Here is a 15,265-nt window from a genome sequence, read left to right as displayed (position 1 = left end):
CTATAACTACTCAGCAGAGATCATCAGGTCAGAGGAGAGAAAATGAACGAAAAGATGGATTCTTTAATCTGAAAATATTTCAAATAAAGACAGCAGTAACAGAATGTGTTTCGGACATAAATCATTTAACAGTGCATTGTGTAAAATAAGGTAAATGACATAAAACTATAATAACGGTGTTTCTATTGGAACCAAATCACTTCACTAGAATCATTTTTATGATTTTATTCTCAGATTGAAACATTTTTATCTACTCCCGTGGGTCCACAAACATGGCAGCTGCCACTATTTTCATTACGGTGTCCCTGAATGGACAAACAATTCTGAAATTTGAACACTGCGCCTTTAAAGCACCATAGAAGAAGATGGCGCTCACATCACCTGCAGTGCAGTCATGGCTCCTCCATGTGCACATGAAAACATGGATATCTGGTGGATTTTGGCCACTGGCAGCCACCATACATACATACACCTATGCTATACTCATCTTTACCACTAGGTGTCAGTAATTCTTACACATGAAACTGTTATCGTACCATTAAAAATGCTGCTTTATGTAAACTTTTTGTTCTCAGGTTACAAACTAAAGATGTTTTATAACATCACAGATGTATTTGATGGAGTTTAGATGAACATCTGGAGTTTCAGAGCTCTGGTTTCGTGAACGTGTTCCAGCAGACAAAAATGCTGTGCTGGCACACGTCATGTGAAGCCGTGTGTACATTAAACCCTGATGTGTCTATTGATTTCACTTCAGTTTTATTTATACAGCAAAAGTTTCCAACAAAGTCATCTCAAGGTCTTTTTACCGATCCAGTCCAATTCAGTCTATTGCCTCTTTTCCATTAGTATCAGTTTGTCTCAACTTAACTCGTCTCAGCTTGGTCCGGTTTCTTTTCCATTACAGTTTAGTACCAGGTCTAAAATGGGCGGGGTTTGTGTGAAATCACTGTGACATCAGTGTTGTGCACAACAAGCTCTATAGCAACACAGGACCTAGAGGCAATCTGCTACTTGGTCTGTGGCTCACCGGTCGCTGACCATAAATTGGATCCATTTGTTGGAACCACTTCCAGTCTCGTCTGTTTGATCCACTCCAACCATTGTGGTCCTTGGCATGCCGATAGTCACTTTTGAGCTTTTTCAGCTTCTCTCGACACGGCTGGAAACTCCTTTGGTACCATTGGTAGTCACGTAATGTAAACAACTTGCGAACTCCCTGCTCTCTGATTGGCCGCGCCCCTGACCAATAACGGCATGCGCTCTGGCGACATCACACACAACCCGACTCAGCTTACTTAGAACCTGGACTGAGTTACAAAAAAAAAGTACTGGTTAACGGGTACAAAAGCCGAGTGGAAAACCCTACAAACCGAGGCCAGCCGAGCCAAGTTGAGACAAGCTGGTAGTAATGGAAAAGGGCCTTTATTCATTACAGTCCAATTATAATCCAAATAAAACAAATCCAGTATGATCCACCTTCGTCCTATTTATAATAACTGTCTTTATATAAACCAGTTTGTAAAATTATGACCAGAACCATGAAGGAAAACCTCCATCAGAACCAGGACGGAGGTTTGTCTTTCTGGACGGGTTGGAGAGGTCATGAAAGAAGGTCAACAAGCTGCATGACTCTAATCCAGGACCCTGCTGGGAAAGAAGAAACACAACAACGTCAGATGTTTCTACATGGAGAGAGGAGCCCAGTGCATCATGGGACGTGTCCCAGCAGCCTCGACCTGTGGCAGCAGGACTAAAGCGATGGATCAGGGTCACCAAGCCAGACCTGACTAGAAGATTTATCTGGAAGGAAAGATTTTTGATGATCTGAAACCATTTGGTGTGAAAGTTTCTGCTCCTGGTATGTGAGGATGCGTTAAGCAGCACGACAGGTTTAACTTCCTTCTTTTCCCGTCTTGATGATGATGATTGCACGCTGTAACGTTGCGTGACTCTTCTCCAGGCGCTCCAGGACGTGGTGGTGCGGTTGCGAGAGGACCTGGTGGCGTTGCGGACGTCCGCAGACCACATGGAGGAGAAGCTGAAAGCAGAGATCCTGTTTCTGAAGGAGCAGATCCAGGCGGAGCAGTGTCTGAAGGAGAACCTGGAGGACACTCTGCAGCTGGAGATCGAGGGCTGTAAGGAGGAAATAGGTGAGTCATTAACTGATCAATGACAGGATGTAAATCTAACAAGTCATGTTTAGTTAAGCTTCAGCCGCAGAGATGAAATTTACTCCTTATTTACTGGACATTTTTCTGCTTTTGTTTTCTTCTGATGATCATTTTCTTCCAGACATCTTGGAAGGTATGAAAACCGTTCTGAACGAGCTCACATTAACTGCCTGTGTGTGTTTACAGCATAGTTATCAGGCTTCAGCGAGGATACCATGTAGTGCTTTACTTTTTCTCCCCCTCACGTTGTCTCAAACAGCTTTTAGAACGTGTGTCTCCCCCCCCCCCCCCCCCCCGCACTGGTAGTAACATATACATTACTTTGATTTAGTGGAGTTCTGTATGCTAACACCGCTGCAGAGGATGGGGTTTGATAGCTTTGCAAGGAGCCTCATTCCTGTTTGGAGTCTGAATCCCTTACCAAATTCTACATTTTCCTGAACAGCGTTTAGTCCAGGGGTGTCCAGCTCCGGTCCTCGAGGGCCACAATCCTGCAGGTTTTCCATGTGTCCCTGTCCCAACAGACCTGACTCATATGAATCAGTCGTGTTTTAGGGATATATGAAGATATGGTGACATTGGGGTGGCACATCATGGATTTTTATAAATGAAAAGAAGAACTATCTGCATTTAGAATGATGTAATCCTGCTGTGGAAACTGAAATAACCAGGAAATGATAATCCTGAGCAGGAAATTAAATATTTAGATTTATAACATTAACATTAATAAAATGATAAATGATAAATGTATGAAAAATAAATAATTATAATAATAATAATAATGTAATAAATAATAATAACAATAACAAAACGAAATAATAATAAATAACAACAAATAATTTAAAAATTAAAATGAATAAAGTAATTAATAATAGATAAACATTAAGACTGTTTTGTCTTGATGCAACTGTTATTTTGTAAATATTAACTGATACAGATAAATATTTCAGTGTACATTTCATTCATTGCCCTTAACCACGAGTCATTTACTTTATTGTTTTTAATGGGAAACGTGGTTTACAGACAGTTCCTGAAGACAAAATGTTGCACCAAACAATTAAATTTCCATTGAAGTGGAGAGTCAAACATGACTTTCCACTAAAATGAACAAATAAAAGAGAAAATTTAAAAGAAATAGGATTTAAAAAAAAAAAAAAGAACTCGAAGCAAAATAAAAATGACTGGAATTAATTAATAATATAAGTTTTATGGAAGCAGAATTGAAGCTCATTGGGCTGTTCCCACTGTCGCCATCTTGGCAGTGTTACGTGTGCTGTAAATCCTGGAAAATGCAAAAATGGGCAAAGATGTTAAGCTGAGGAGGGCTGTGAGTGGCATGGTGGATAATTGACATCTACTGAACTTCGAGCTGCCTGTAGCTAAGAGCTAACCGAGCTAACAGGAGATAACCAGCTATATGCAAGCGGGCTAAAGCTAAGTCATGCTGTTAACCAGCTAAAAACCGCGGTTGTTCTACGTTCTTCTGACTTGAAGTGGGAGATTGGGCACCTGTCAATCAAAAGGACACGCCCCTAAATATGATGAATTTCGAGATGAAATTACTTCTGAATAGAGAAGTTATAAAAATAAAAAAAAATTCACTCCCCCCACAGTTGTCATGAAGGTAAACCTGACCTATTAAACCTAAAATTATTTTTGAACCAGGCTGGAAACATGTTTATTTCTGCTGTAAACATGTTTATTTCCGCTGTGAAGTTGGTCTTTTTTACATGGGAGTTTATGGGGATTCACTCTGTTTCGGAGGTCCTAGTGCAGAGGTCTCCAACTCGGTCCTATGAGGGCCACAATCTAAGAGGTTTCCCATGAATTTGTGCTTCAACACACCAGAATTAAATTAATTGGATCTAACAGCCTATCAGGTTCTGCACAAACAATCACTAATTTGAATCAGCTGTGTTGGAGAAAGGATGCATTTAAACCTGCTGGATTGTGGACCTCGTAGGACCACTTCCACATAAGCTTCAATTTTAGCTGCGCTTGCTTTATTTTGATGTGTTAGAAGCTTGTTGGAATTGGAATTATTTTCTCTAAACAAACAGATACAATCATCCTTCTTTGATTTTTTTTTTTTTATTGGTTGTACAAAAATGTGGAGTGACTCTGTGGAGGAGTCACTGTGCAGGGCAACCAGCAGCAAAGTTAATGTTCAGTTACTGGATTAAATCAAATTCATCTTAAATTAAGGCAACATGAAGATGAAAGTGTAGTTTTGTTTGACATGGGTTGGACGACTTCAGTAGAACGTCTATTATATAGTCTATAATCATAAAATCTCTAACATGAACTAGGACTGGGCGATATGACCAAATCTCATATCCCAATAAAGCTCATTTTATATCCCCATAACAATATATATAACCATATATAACTGTGTAATTATGTGTCAGTCATCAGTTATATGTCAGATGTGATCTCCTTCCATCTGGGGGAACTATGGCCGTATGACATTTCAAAGGTAAATACCTGTTGCAGCGTTTGCGTCTGGAGTTTATTATGAGCTTTCGCCTCCACTTTACGCTGCTTTTGCTCATTGACTTTATTCTGTATTCTTTATCCTGATTCTTGGCAGGTGATGAAATTAGTTAGTTGTGTCGGAGTCCGTTGTTGGGACTGTGAGCTAGTTTGTTGTCGGTTCCACGTCGGTCTTTTAATATCCAAACCGCATCAATGCAACAGAAATTTCCCTCTTTTATGAACAATCTCATCAGTTTGGGTTGGCTGGTCATCTTTTAGTGAATTATCCTGCTCTGAAACACGTCTGCTACCGTCTTCCTCCATATTTGTTTATATATTGCAGCGTGCTGTAAAGCGCATCTTGATGTAAAATACTGCAGTAAAGCACCTTATCTTGGCGTAAACAATGGAGCCTCACATGAAATGATTGACATTTTCTATAGTCTAAAGGATAAATATTGTCATATCGCCCAGCCCTAACATGAACCAGATCGTCTTGATTGAAAGTTCACCATCGACACCCCCTTGGTTTCCCATTGGGGTCAAAGGTCTTGAAATAATCCTGGAGAGTCAGATCCCATTTCAGTCCTCCATCAATAACATCTCTCATATTTCTATCAGTGCATCATTAACACCCCCCCACCCCCACCCCCACCCCCCCTCCCTCCGTACCACCACCATACATTTTAAGAGCTTAGTCACTTCCTGTATTGATTCCTGTAATTCTCTCCCTTTTGGTCTTCCTCACAATCCCCTCCATAACCTTCAATTAGTCCAGGGTTCTGCTCTTATAGCACCCCTCCTCCCCGTTTAACCCCCCGTCACCATTAAGTTATCTTTATTTTCTTTTATTTATTTATCAGGTACAGTTTCAAAAATAAATGTCACCGATTGATCCATGTAGCAGAGTTGGTTTGATGCTGATTTACATCTGCAGTACCATAAAGCCGGCTGCTATAGAACATTTTCCTCTTTAGATAATATAAATAGCATCTTTTGTTCCTCTTCAAACACTTCAGTTCGATTACTGAGTGATTGTATTAGGAGTGTGCAATCTTAGATGCCACACAATTTGATTTAATCATGATTCAGGGTGCTAAAATTTTATAAAACAATTTTCATGCATCTTTTTCTCTACATTAAGGGTTATTTCCTCCCTCTGTGGCTACTTCTATACTACTCTATTCACTATCTATTCATTCAAATAACCAAACTAATTCATAGGGGAGGGAAAATCGGATAAAAAAATCGAAAATCTGGATTTTATTTTGCTCCACAATTTTAAAATCAGTTTTTTGTTTAAAAAAAAAAAAAAAATTTAAATTAAAAAAAAAAAATCCATTATAATTTTTTTTGATCATTTTTATTGTTTTCATTGATCTTTTTACTTTTCTTCTTGGGTATTATAGCAGCAGAATGGTGGCCTTGCTACTGGGTTGTTTTCTACTAATTGAAATCAAGAAAAATGATGTGGGGGGAAAAAAATGAAAGTTTTATACATTTATTTTGTTTTTAATCTACAAAAATCAGCATTATCAAAGAATTAAATAAAACTACTAATTTATCTCCACTGCCTTTTATTTATGTGAACCCATAAACAAATCCAACACATATTGAGCATGTTTTTATCTTGTCTTTAAATGTTTTCCCATAATCTTCAGGAAAAACGTGTTAGCATCAGTCAGGAACAACAAACTCCTCTAACTGGGCCCGCTACATGTTTGTAGTTTTACTTTTAGATTTTGTTTTGGTTTTAATCTACTTCCATGTGCGGCGAGTCTTGTCCAGGTCTGGTTTGTTTTAATGTCCATAAAAACCAAAATGTTTCCAGCCTTCAAACCCGATGAAGAAATAAGTAGCTGCAAGGCTAGCTGCTAGCTTCCAGCTACCTCTGTTGTTTACTGTTTGCCACCCGGACACTTTATGGGGACGGATTTCCTGTCCATCCTCCTAAAGTGTCCAGAAGCACACGTTACTTTTATGTTCCTGCTACACTTTACAGCTGCATTTCTGCCATTGAGTTATTATGACAATAATCCATTTAGAACATTTAAAAATTGTTATTGATTGGCTCCCGTTGCTTTGATTAAAAAGGGAATCAGCCCACCTTGAGATTGTGTTTTAATGTTAACGTCACAGTACCAGTCCTGGAGTTTGGCTCTACATCAGTTTTTTTTTTTTTAAATGTTGTTTAAGGGATAAGGTTGTTGAGACCCATTTGTCATCAGCAACGACGAGCTGAGCACAAAGCAGCCGTAAACAAATAAAAACCAATAAAAACAAATTAAAACAGCCTTATTCATACAACATGTACTTTATATTTACCACAGAGGCAGATTTGATAAGGGATTCATTCCTCTTTGGGTTTTACCCTCTCCGAAGCAGCTATCAGAGCCTGTCTCTCTGGGTTTTTGTTTGTTTTTATTTCTTTATGTTATATAAACTAGTATTTGTGTTGCAGTAATTTACAGAAGGAGGATTTTTATCTGCATTTAGTTTGTTGTTTATCATAAAAATTGTTGCCTAATTTGTTCAGTGTTTTCTGTTATATAATAAGTTCACTTTTTTATTTGATTTTTTTTTTACATAAAAGTTGTTTATTACATGAAATGTGATTTAAATTGCCTTTGAGAAGTTTAACACACTGCATTCAAATTCTTTTGTTCTTTTCTTCTGAATTATTCATGTAAACATGATTGTTTTAATAGTCAAAACTGATATTAAAGTCTTTAATAATAACAAAAATAATTTCAAAGGATAAAAACATTGAAAAATCATTGTTCCAGATTATTCTGCATGAACATTAAATAGGTTGTAAAAAAAGGGAAAATGTTTTATTTTTGCATAATTTAGGAGACAATTTTTCTGAAAACAATTTAAAAAGTATTTAAATAAGAGCCTTTTCCGTGTTACCATGGAAACCGTCTCGGATATCACCTTAACGTCTCTCTCATCACTGAACCTGGAAGTTCATGGATAGTTTTAGTCGGGATTTTATTCAGGAAAACAGAATATCCTTTTTGGAGGTGTACTGCCCCCCCCACCCTCTAAGGATGATGCTGGTCCCACCATGAGTTTTCCCCTCCTTTTATACCATCAACAACCAAAGATCCTGCAGGTTTTCCTGCATCTTGGGACACAACGTTGTCTTCACTGCAGAAGCAACTTTTATACCACAACAGGACGCGATTAGTTAGAAACTGGGCAGATATAGCAGAGACCACCATGAAGGGTCCTACCATCTCAGTCCCAGTTATCCAGCCCACAACATCACTCCACCTTAGTCTTATTGGGACATGGTGTCCATCCACCAACCATCCGGAGCTTCATATGGAGCTCTGGATGGTTGGAAACAAGTCTTCATGAATTTCTGATCGCTCTGCAGACGTTTCTCTGTGTGATCATTAGTTAAAGGAGCTTCAGATCCAGCTTTATGTAGAACTGCAGCCTCTGGAGGATCCTCATGGAAATGTCAGTGTTTCTATCAAACTACAGAAAGATCCTTCTTTTCCCCAGACTGCCTGGAAACTGGGACTGTGTTAATAATGTGGAACAACCTCCTTAAGTAGTTTCCTGTGAATGAAGCTCAGCTGGAAACTAAAGATCAAACCTGTCTGAGGTTCTGTCCGTCATCTAAACAAAGAAACAACACAAAGCAAAGCAGAAAAACTACAACCCAAATAAACTGAGGTCTACATGCAGAATCATCTGGAACATGGTGTAATGTCATAAGTAAATGGCTTGTTCTGTTTTTAGGTGAGTGAAGAACATTAGCAGCTGTGATATGTACAGATTGTTTACTGTACTACCAGCTGATTTTCTGTTTTAATGACTGATTAATTCTTAAAAAGGAAAAAAACACACTGGGCTAAATTAAAAGGATATAAAAAGTAAATCTTCAAATGTTTGACTGTGTATCTGCTTCTCTGGTTCTTTAACCAGTTAACTGGTGAAGTCATTAAAAGTTTTATGAGCTTGTTGTTCCAAGTCCAGCTCCAGTTTGAGGGTTTGGCTCTTACTGTGTGTTTAACACAAGCCAACCAGCTTTGTTGCATTATTCAGAACGTTGAAGGGACCCAGTAATGACTCCAGAGAGAATATCAAGGCTTTGAGATTCAGATGAGCACTGTGAGGTCCTCTAATGATGTCTCCTTCCTGCAGCTTCTTTCTCCAGCCTGAAGACGGAGCTGGAGAGAATAAAAACTGAGAAGGAGCAGGTATGTGAACCAAATACCGTCTCCACACACGGTAAACATGATGTAACCTGAGCATCAGCTTTCTCTGATCTATCTGCTGCTTGTTTAGTCCTCTGAGGTCTGGGGAGACCACCGTCTGTCCTGATTATTAAAGCTTCACTGATCAATATTTGGATCATGTGTCTGAAATATGAAAGAGGTCGTTTGAGATCAGACCAGTTCATGTTTAAAGTCTTTTTACTGTGAGGAAGTGCTGTCAAGCAGAGGCCTAAAAGATGGGCACAGATCCACCCGTCTATCCATCCATCCATCCATCCATCCATCCATCCATCCACTCATCCATCCACTCATCCATCCATCTGTCCGTCCACCCATCATGCATCCATTCATCCATCCATGTATCCATCCACCCATCCATCCATCCATTCGTCTGTCTGTTGGTCCAACATCCATCCATCCATCCATTAATCTATCCACCCATCCATCCATCTGTCCCTTCCTTCTGCTAGCTATCAGGGGTTCGGGGGTCGGGTCATGGCAGCTGCTGGCAAAGGAAGAAGCCTAGGCTTCTGTCTCACTAGCTGCTTCTACCAGCTAGTCTGGGGGTATTCCGAGGGGTCTCCATCCAGGAACGGACGTGACTGGAACACCTCACCAGGGAGGCATCCAGGAGACATCCTGACCAGATGCTTGAAGCACCTCGTCTGGCTCCACATCACAGCAGACAGAGCAGCCTGTCAATCTTACTCTCCATCCTTCCTTTACTCCTCCATTTGGGTCAGAACCTTATTTCCAACCCGGAGAGGACACGTCATCCTTTTCCATTTGATTGGATTTAGGGATGAATATGAAACATTATCACAGCTGCTTTAATGCAATCACTTCCATTCATTAGTTGTGTCTGTGATGGACTGGGGAACTGTCCAGGTCTTCCTGTCTCTCGCATGGTTTTGCTGGGAAAGGTTCAAACTTCTCTACGAGTTGGAATGAGCGGTAAAAGAGTAGAAAAATAAGTTCCATTCATGTAAAATCACAAAAAAATAATTTTTCTTCATGACCAGTCAGACATTTAGATGAAAAATAAAAGCAGACAGAATCACATCTGGATGTTGAGCTTTAAAATCATGAAAAGTAAGAGAATAAATTTCTGTTTGTTGACATTAAATCATGATATACTGTTAAACTTCTACGTATTTACACTCCCAAAACCAAATATTTTTACAACATAGTTATAAGAACCAAGCCTGACTTTATCAGAGCTTTACATATCCACTTTTTCCTAATCTGGAAACCGTTTCCTCTTTAAAGAACGTCCTATGAATGCTTCTGAGTGTTTATTGATCAGGGAACATAACAGGGAAGCAAAACCTCTTTTCAGTGAGGTTTGTAGCTGGTTTCACTTTGAGCTGGAGTCCTGAAATGCTCCAGACGTTCCAGAGCGATCCTTTGTAAAGCTCACCATCCTGGTAAAACCTCTGTGTGATTTCATCGGCAGATATTCTAAATATTAGCGTGTCTTTCTGCTTTCCTTTCATCCGCTGCTATTTTTAATACATGAAGTCCTTCTATCGACAGTCAGGATCTGCTGTTTGAGCTCAGTCACTTCCACTGGCTACGTTCTTCATCATGTTCTTCCTCCTGATACGCTGTAGACGTCTGTTCCTCCTGTACGGTCGCAGCCAGAACGAAACCTGATGGATTAACTGCTCCTCTAGAAATAGAGCCGACCAGATGGTCTTTCTCCTGGAAATCTTCCTGTAAATCAGAGGAAGGAAATATTTTCCGAGCTTTTCTGACTGGAACTTCTGGGTTAAAATCCAAACGTAGTTCCAGACCACATCAACCCTGGCTTCACTGTTCTGGCTTTGGATTTGACTGTTTCTGGTTGTTAGATCGACCGACTTGCATTTCAGACCTGCTGGGACTACACCTCCATGAGCTGAGGTCTGCAGATCAGACCTGGTCCATAAATCCAGGCTAAAAAGCCAGAGCTGATCAACCCTTTTCAATCCTGCCAGGTCACACTGGGCCTCACCCTCCTCGCATTTAAATCTCTTCTTAGGACACATTTTAACTCCTCGGTATTCAGTGCAGAATGAGAATTATACATCTCTGTCTTTTAATGGATTTTAACCCCTTCATTTCCCCCGATTGTATTTTCTTTGTGATGTTTTAGTCTTTTAATTTCTTGTGTTTTATCTTAATCTTCATTTCTTTCAGTGTCTTTTAGTTCTTTGATTTTGCTTTAATTACTAAAACATTTTTCTGTATTCCATGTTTCTAACTGTAGCTTTATAAGATCCCGTTTTAATCTGTTCATTTCTTTTTTCATTTCTTTTAGATGAACATCTTTATCAGGTTTCTTCTTCTGTGCTTTATAAACTCGCCTGTTTCTCCTCATAAAACAGTCACACAGTCAGACGAAGGCTGCTGCTGCCGCCTCTGATCTGCTTTTATCAGCTTTTAGTCTGAAAGTCCTGAGCTCGCTTCCTGTTAGTGTGAATACTTCTCATGACTGGTGACGTTTGGATTAAAATAAATGCACAGAAATTTCCTGATTAACCAACCGTTCTTAGAAACAAATTTGTTCTTATATATATATATATATATATATATATATATATATATATATATATATATATATATATATATATTTTTTTTTTTTTTTTTTTTTTTTTTTACAAAGACCGTTGCATCCATGAAAAACTTTGTAACTTGAATTTGTTCCTTTCAAAGAGCGAGTTGTACGAACGCTCAGCATGACTCAACAAACACGTGAGCTCAAACGTGTTTGAGAAAAATCTGTTTGCTGTCGTTCATTAAAATACAAAAATTTAACTTTTAAAGTTATTGCAGGTTGCATCGCAATGTTATAATTCCCATCAGGAGGAAATGAAACTATTTTTTATTCATTTCATTCTATCAAGAACAAGTGAGAGTCTAGACGGATTTGCTTCTGTTGCTGATGTCTCTGAAAGGATGCTGTAGACTGAACACACGTTTGCACTTGTCTGCGCAGCGGCTCATATCGCAACAAAATGAATAAAAAGCACATCGAAATGCACTTACAGAAGAAAAATATAGTAGCTGCCCCTAATTGTCAGCTAATTACTTGACAATCTGCGTTCAGATCTAAAAGAATCATCTTTGACACACTCATTTATAATCCACATCATATCATCATTCATCAAGTTCATAAACCCTCAATTTTCTACTTTGATTAAAAAAAAAAAAAAATTACACTGAAAAATATTCGCGAACATCTTCAACATGTTCTGTAACGAATTCCACAATTTGACACGACACGTTGAAGTGCACATCTGTTTTATCACGACGTGCGTCTGCAAGTCACCTGAGACTCCAGATCCACCTGCTGAGTCAGATCTTTAGTTATTAAAAATGACTACAACAGGTTTTTTCTCTTCTAATGATTAGATTTATTAGGAGAAGGAGGTTCTGTCCAGGTTATCTGGTTAATAACACCACTCATCAACCTTCAGACTCACCTGGAGGTTTTGCTAACAGTCAGCATCACTTCAGTGCCCATCAGCCTCACACTTAAAGACAAACAACCAATCACTTCCATTTCATGAGCGAGGGAGGAAACAGCGAGGAGTAAAAAGGAGCTCATTATGACACAATATGAGAGGAGATTAAATATTTAATCTATATCTGTCCAGGATGACCAGGAATCATTTACAGATAGCATTATCTGCTTTATCACAGCTGTAGTGATGAATCAGCACTGTGTAAGTGTAGTCACAAGAAGAACCTGCCCTTCAGCTGATAACTGAATAAACTGCACCATCCTTGACGTATCGTCTTGTCCATGCAGCTGCAGAACAGTCTGGCAGAGAGGACTGAGACACTGGAGAGCATCCAGGGCCTGAGGATCAACCTGGAGCATCACCTCAGAGAGCTCACTGCTGCAAAGGTCTGTAGAATCACCACATCCAGCATCATCCAGCATGTTGTAATATCTGCTGCGCATCTGGCTGCTGTTCAGCGTCTGACCTGCCAAGCAGGAGGAGCGAAATCTGAGCCTCAGTCTTGTGTGTCTGCTGTAGAGCGCGCTAGAAAGTCAGGTCCTGGATGAACGAGACAAAGCCCAGCGGCTGCAGACGGAGCTGGACGTCAGCGAGCAGGTTCAGAAGGACTTTGTCAAGCTTTCCCAGACGCTTCAGGTGAGGAGGACGTTTACTAGATGTTTATCTGCTTTCATTATGTTCTTTTTTTCTGTCTGTAAAGCATCTTGAGATGGCATTGCCGTGATTTGACGCTATATAAATAAAGTTGAATTGAATTGAAAAGGTTATCAGTGTTACGGCCCGTTTCTGCTTCCTTACCTGCATGAATGGGAACTTCCGTTTTAAACATTGTCCTCATACTACCACGCGTCTTTTACGTTGCCCTGATCAAGTCAGTTTGTCCACTAGAGGACAAACGATTGGTTGGTAGCTGTTAAGTTGTTTACAAAACAACTGAACAAAACTGTCTTCAGTGTGGAGCGGACCTTCACTGTGGAAGGAAGGTTCTGTTGTTGGTTTCTTAATCTGATCAGATCGCTTCCTACTTGTGCAAATTTAATCTTAAAGATAATAATTATTGATAATATACTTTATTATTTCCCATCTGGGAAGTTCAGCTCTGCATCTTCAGATATATGAGAGGTTGTGATAGGGCTGCTCGATAAAATTATGATCACGATTATTTTGACTGCAATTGAGATCTTGATTATTTAATACAATTATCCAGTATTTATAAACAACGCTGCGCGTCGTGGTGTTCTAGACTCCGTGTCGTACATTATAACCGTCTAATGGACGGTTCCGAGTTGTTTAATCCGCTTTTACCGCTTATATAGGAACTATTTTACGTTGGCCTGGATGTAGGTTTTATACCAAACAACCGCTGTCAGGCTGCAGCGCGTTTCTCTCATTCACCTGTTAAAAGACGGCTGATCTGAACCAGCTGGTTAATGCGTTGCTATGGTAACGCCCCGTAACGGAGGGACATTAGAGTGTTTAACTCGCGGAACTATGTATAGGAAAATAATGCAGCCAGTTCTCCCTGACAACGGTATAAACTATGTTTAGGTGAACTTCCACAACCTACTGCAGTTATTCTACATTGACCTGCAGCCGGAGCCGACTGAGACTGGCCGCCTGGGAGTGCTTTAGGACGGGAGAGGCTCCCGCTGCTCCTTCCTTACAGTAACTGCAGAACAATATGTGCCTTCAAGTCAGTCGCCAAAACACCAGAAAAGTCTCTAATAACTCCAGTAAAAGTTGCTAAATTTGTCACTTTTAACAAAAAAAGTCTCCAGATTTAGCGAGAAAGTTGGCAAGTTGGCAACAGTGTCTGAATGAAAGCAAAGCGGCTGTGGGAGGAGTTTACAGCACAGCGCTGCAACGCCAGAGACGCTCGATTAGCAGCTGAAGACAGCAGGAGAGGAAACTGCAGAGAGAAAAATAATCACTCCCTTTATTTTTATGATCGTTGAAAACCGTGGTGAGCTTGATGTCCTTGTGTTTGCGTTTGTCCTCAGGTCCAGCTGGAGCGGATACGACAGGCAGACTCTTTGGATCGAATCAAAGTCATTCTGAATGACACCAACTTGACTGACATCAACCAGCTTCCAGAGACATGATGCCTCTGAACTGGCTGCAGTTTCGTTCCCCTCTTCCTGTATCACATGGTCATCCCTCCCCATAACCACCTCGAAATAGCTCGGATGGACAAGGACGTGGCACGAGGAGCTCGCGGCCTTTTGCGTACATTAAAAAGTTTTTGGAAAGAAGATGGAAGAACACTACTAGGAAAAAGAAAATGTAAATAAGTGAATGTGAGTGGATGGAGGGAGTGGAAGCGCCCCGCCCCCCCCCCCCCCCCCCCCCCCATGTGGGTCTTGTTTCTAGATACGTCCATCTTAGCTCAACCAAAAAAAAGGTTTGTCGTCCTGTCAAGCAGTCTTCATCTGCTGCCTCTCTTCTCTTTCTCCTTCTCAGAGCGGTTAAATCGCTTCCTTATTCCACTCGCTTGTTTGTTCCATGTTGTTTTTCCTAATTTTCTTCCCTCTTTGGTCTTTTTCTGACATTTTCCCTCTGCGTTGCGGTGTTTTAACTCGTGCACCCTGTGACAAAGACTCGGTGAAGGATGGAAAACACTTGCACATAAACGAACAGGGGTAAAAAAAAAACCAAGGAAATGAACACGATGGAAGCAATACTCTGGTTTCTGTTTTGGTCTCAGTTTCTAGCTTTTGTGTTTTTTTTTTAAAAGTGTACAAATACAGGTGGAAACATCGGTCATGTTTGAAGCTGTGGGTTTATTTCTATTTAAAAACACTACTTAATCCAGTTTAATTTCAGCTAAATGAAACTTCTAGGAGAGAAAGAAGGGCGAGGCATCAGGATGGAA

At 40.0% G+C, this 15,265-nt stretch overlaps 1 protein-coding gene across 2 annotated transcripts in view; it reads left to right on the top strand.

The window, feature by feature from the left end:
* Nucleotides 1-14,714, top strand: part of rabep1 (rabaptin, RAB GTPase binding effector protein 1) — a gene marked incomplete at its 5' end in the record, with an annotated part of 55,468 nt that extends 40,754 nt beyond the window's left edge. The window contains 6 exons of one of the 2 annotated variants that reach the window (XM_079247174.1): nt 1,964-2,153; nt 2,296-2,307; nt 8,811-8,866; nt 12,681-12,779; nt 12,913-13,029; nt 14,394-14,714. In XM_079247174.1, coding sequence (XP_079103300.1) covers nt 1,964-2,153; nt 2,296-2,307; nt 8,811-8,866; nt 12,681-12,779; nt 12,913-13,029; nt 14,394-14,495 — 576 coding nt within the window. In that variant the 3' untranslated portion in view covers nt 14,496-14,714. The remainder of the gene's footprint in view (nt 1-1,963; nt 2,154-2,295; nt 2,308-8,810; nt 8,867-12,680; nt 12,780-12,912; nt 13,030-14,393) is intronic. The other variant, XM_079247175.1, reaches the window with a different exon arrangement.
* Nucleotides 14,715-15,265: the final 551 nt, after the last annotated feature.

The sequence above is a fragment of the Telmatherina bonti genome (assembly GCF_933228915.1).
Source record: "Telmatherina bonti genome assembly, chromosome: 10".
Classification (NCBI taxonomy): Eukaryota; Metazoa; Chordata; class Actinopteri; order Atheriniformes; family Telmatherinidae; genus Telmatherina; species Telmatherina bonti.
The sequence above is the reverse complement of the archived record's forward strand: the minus strand, read 5'-3'. Positions and strand labels throughout refer to the sequence as shown.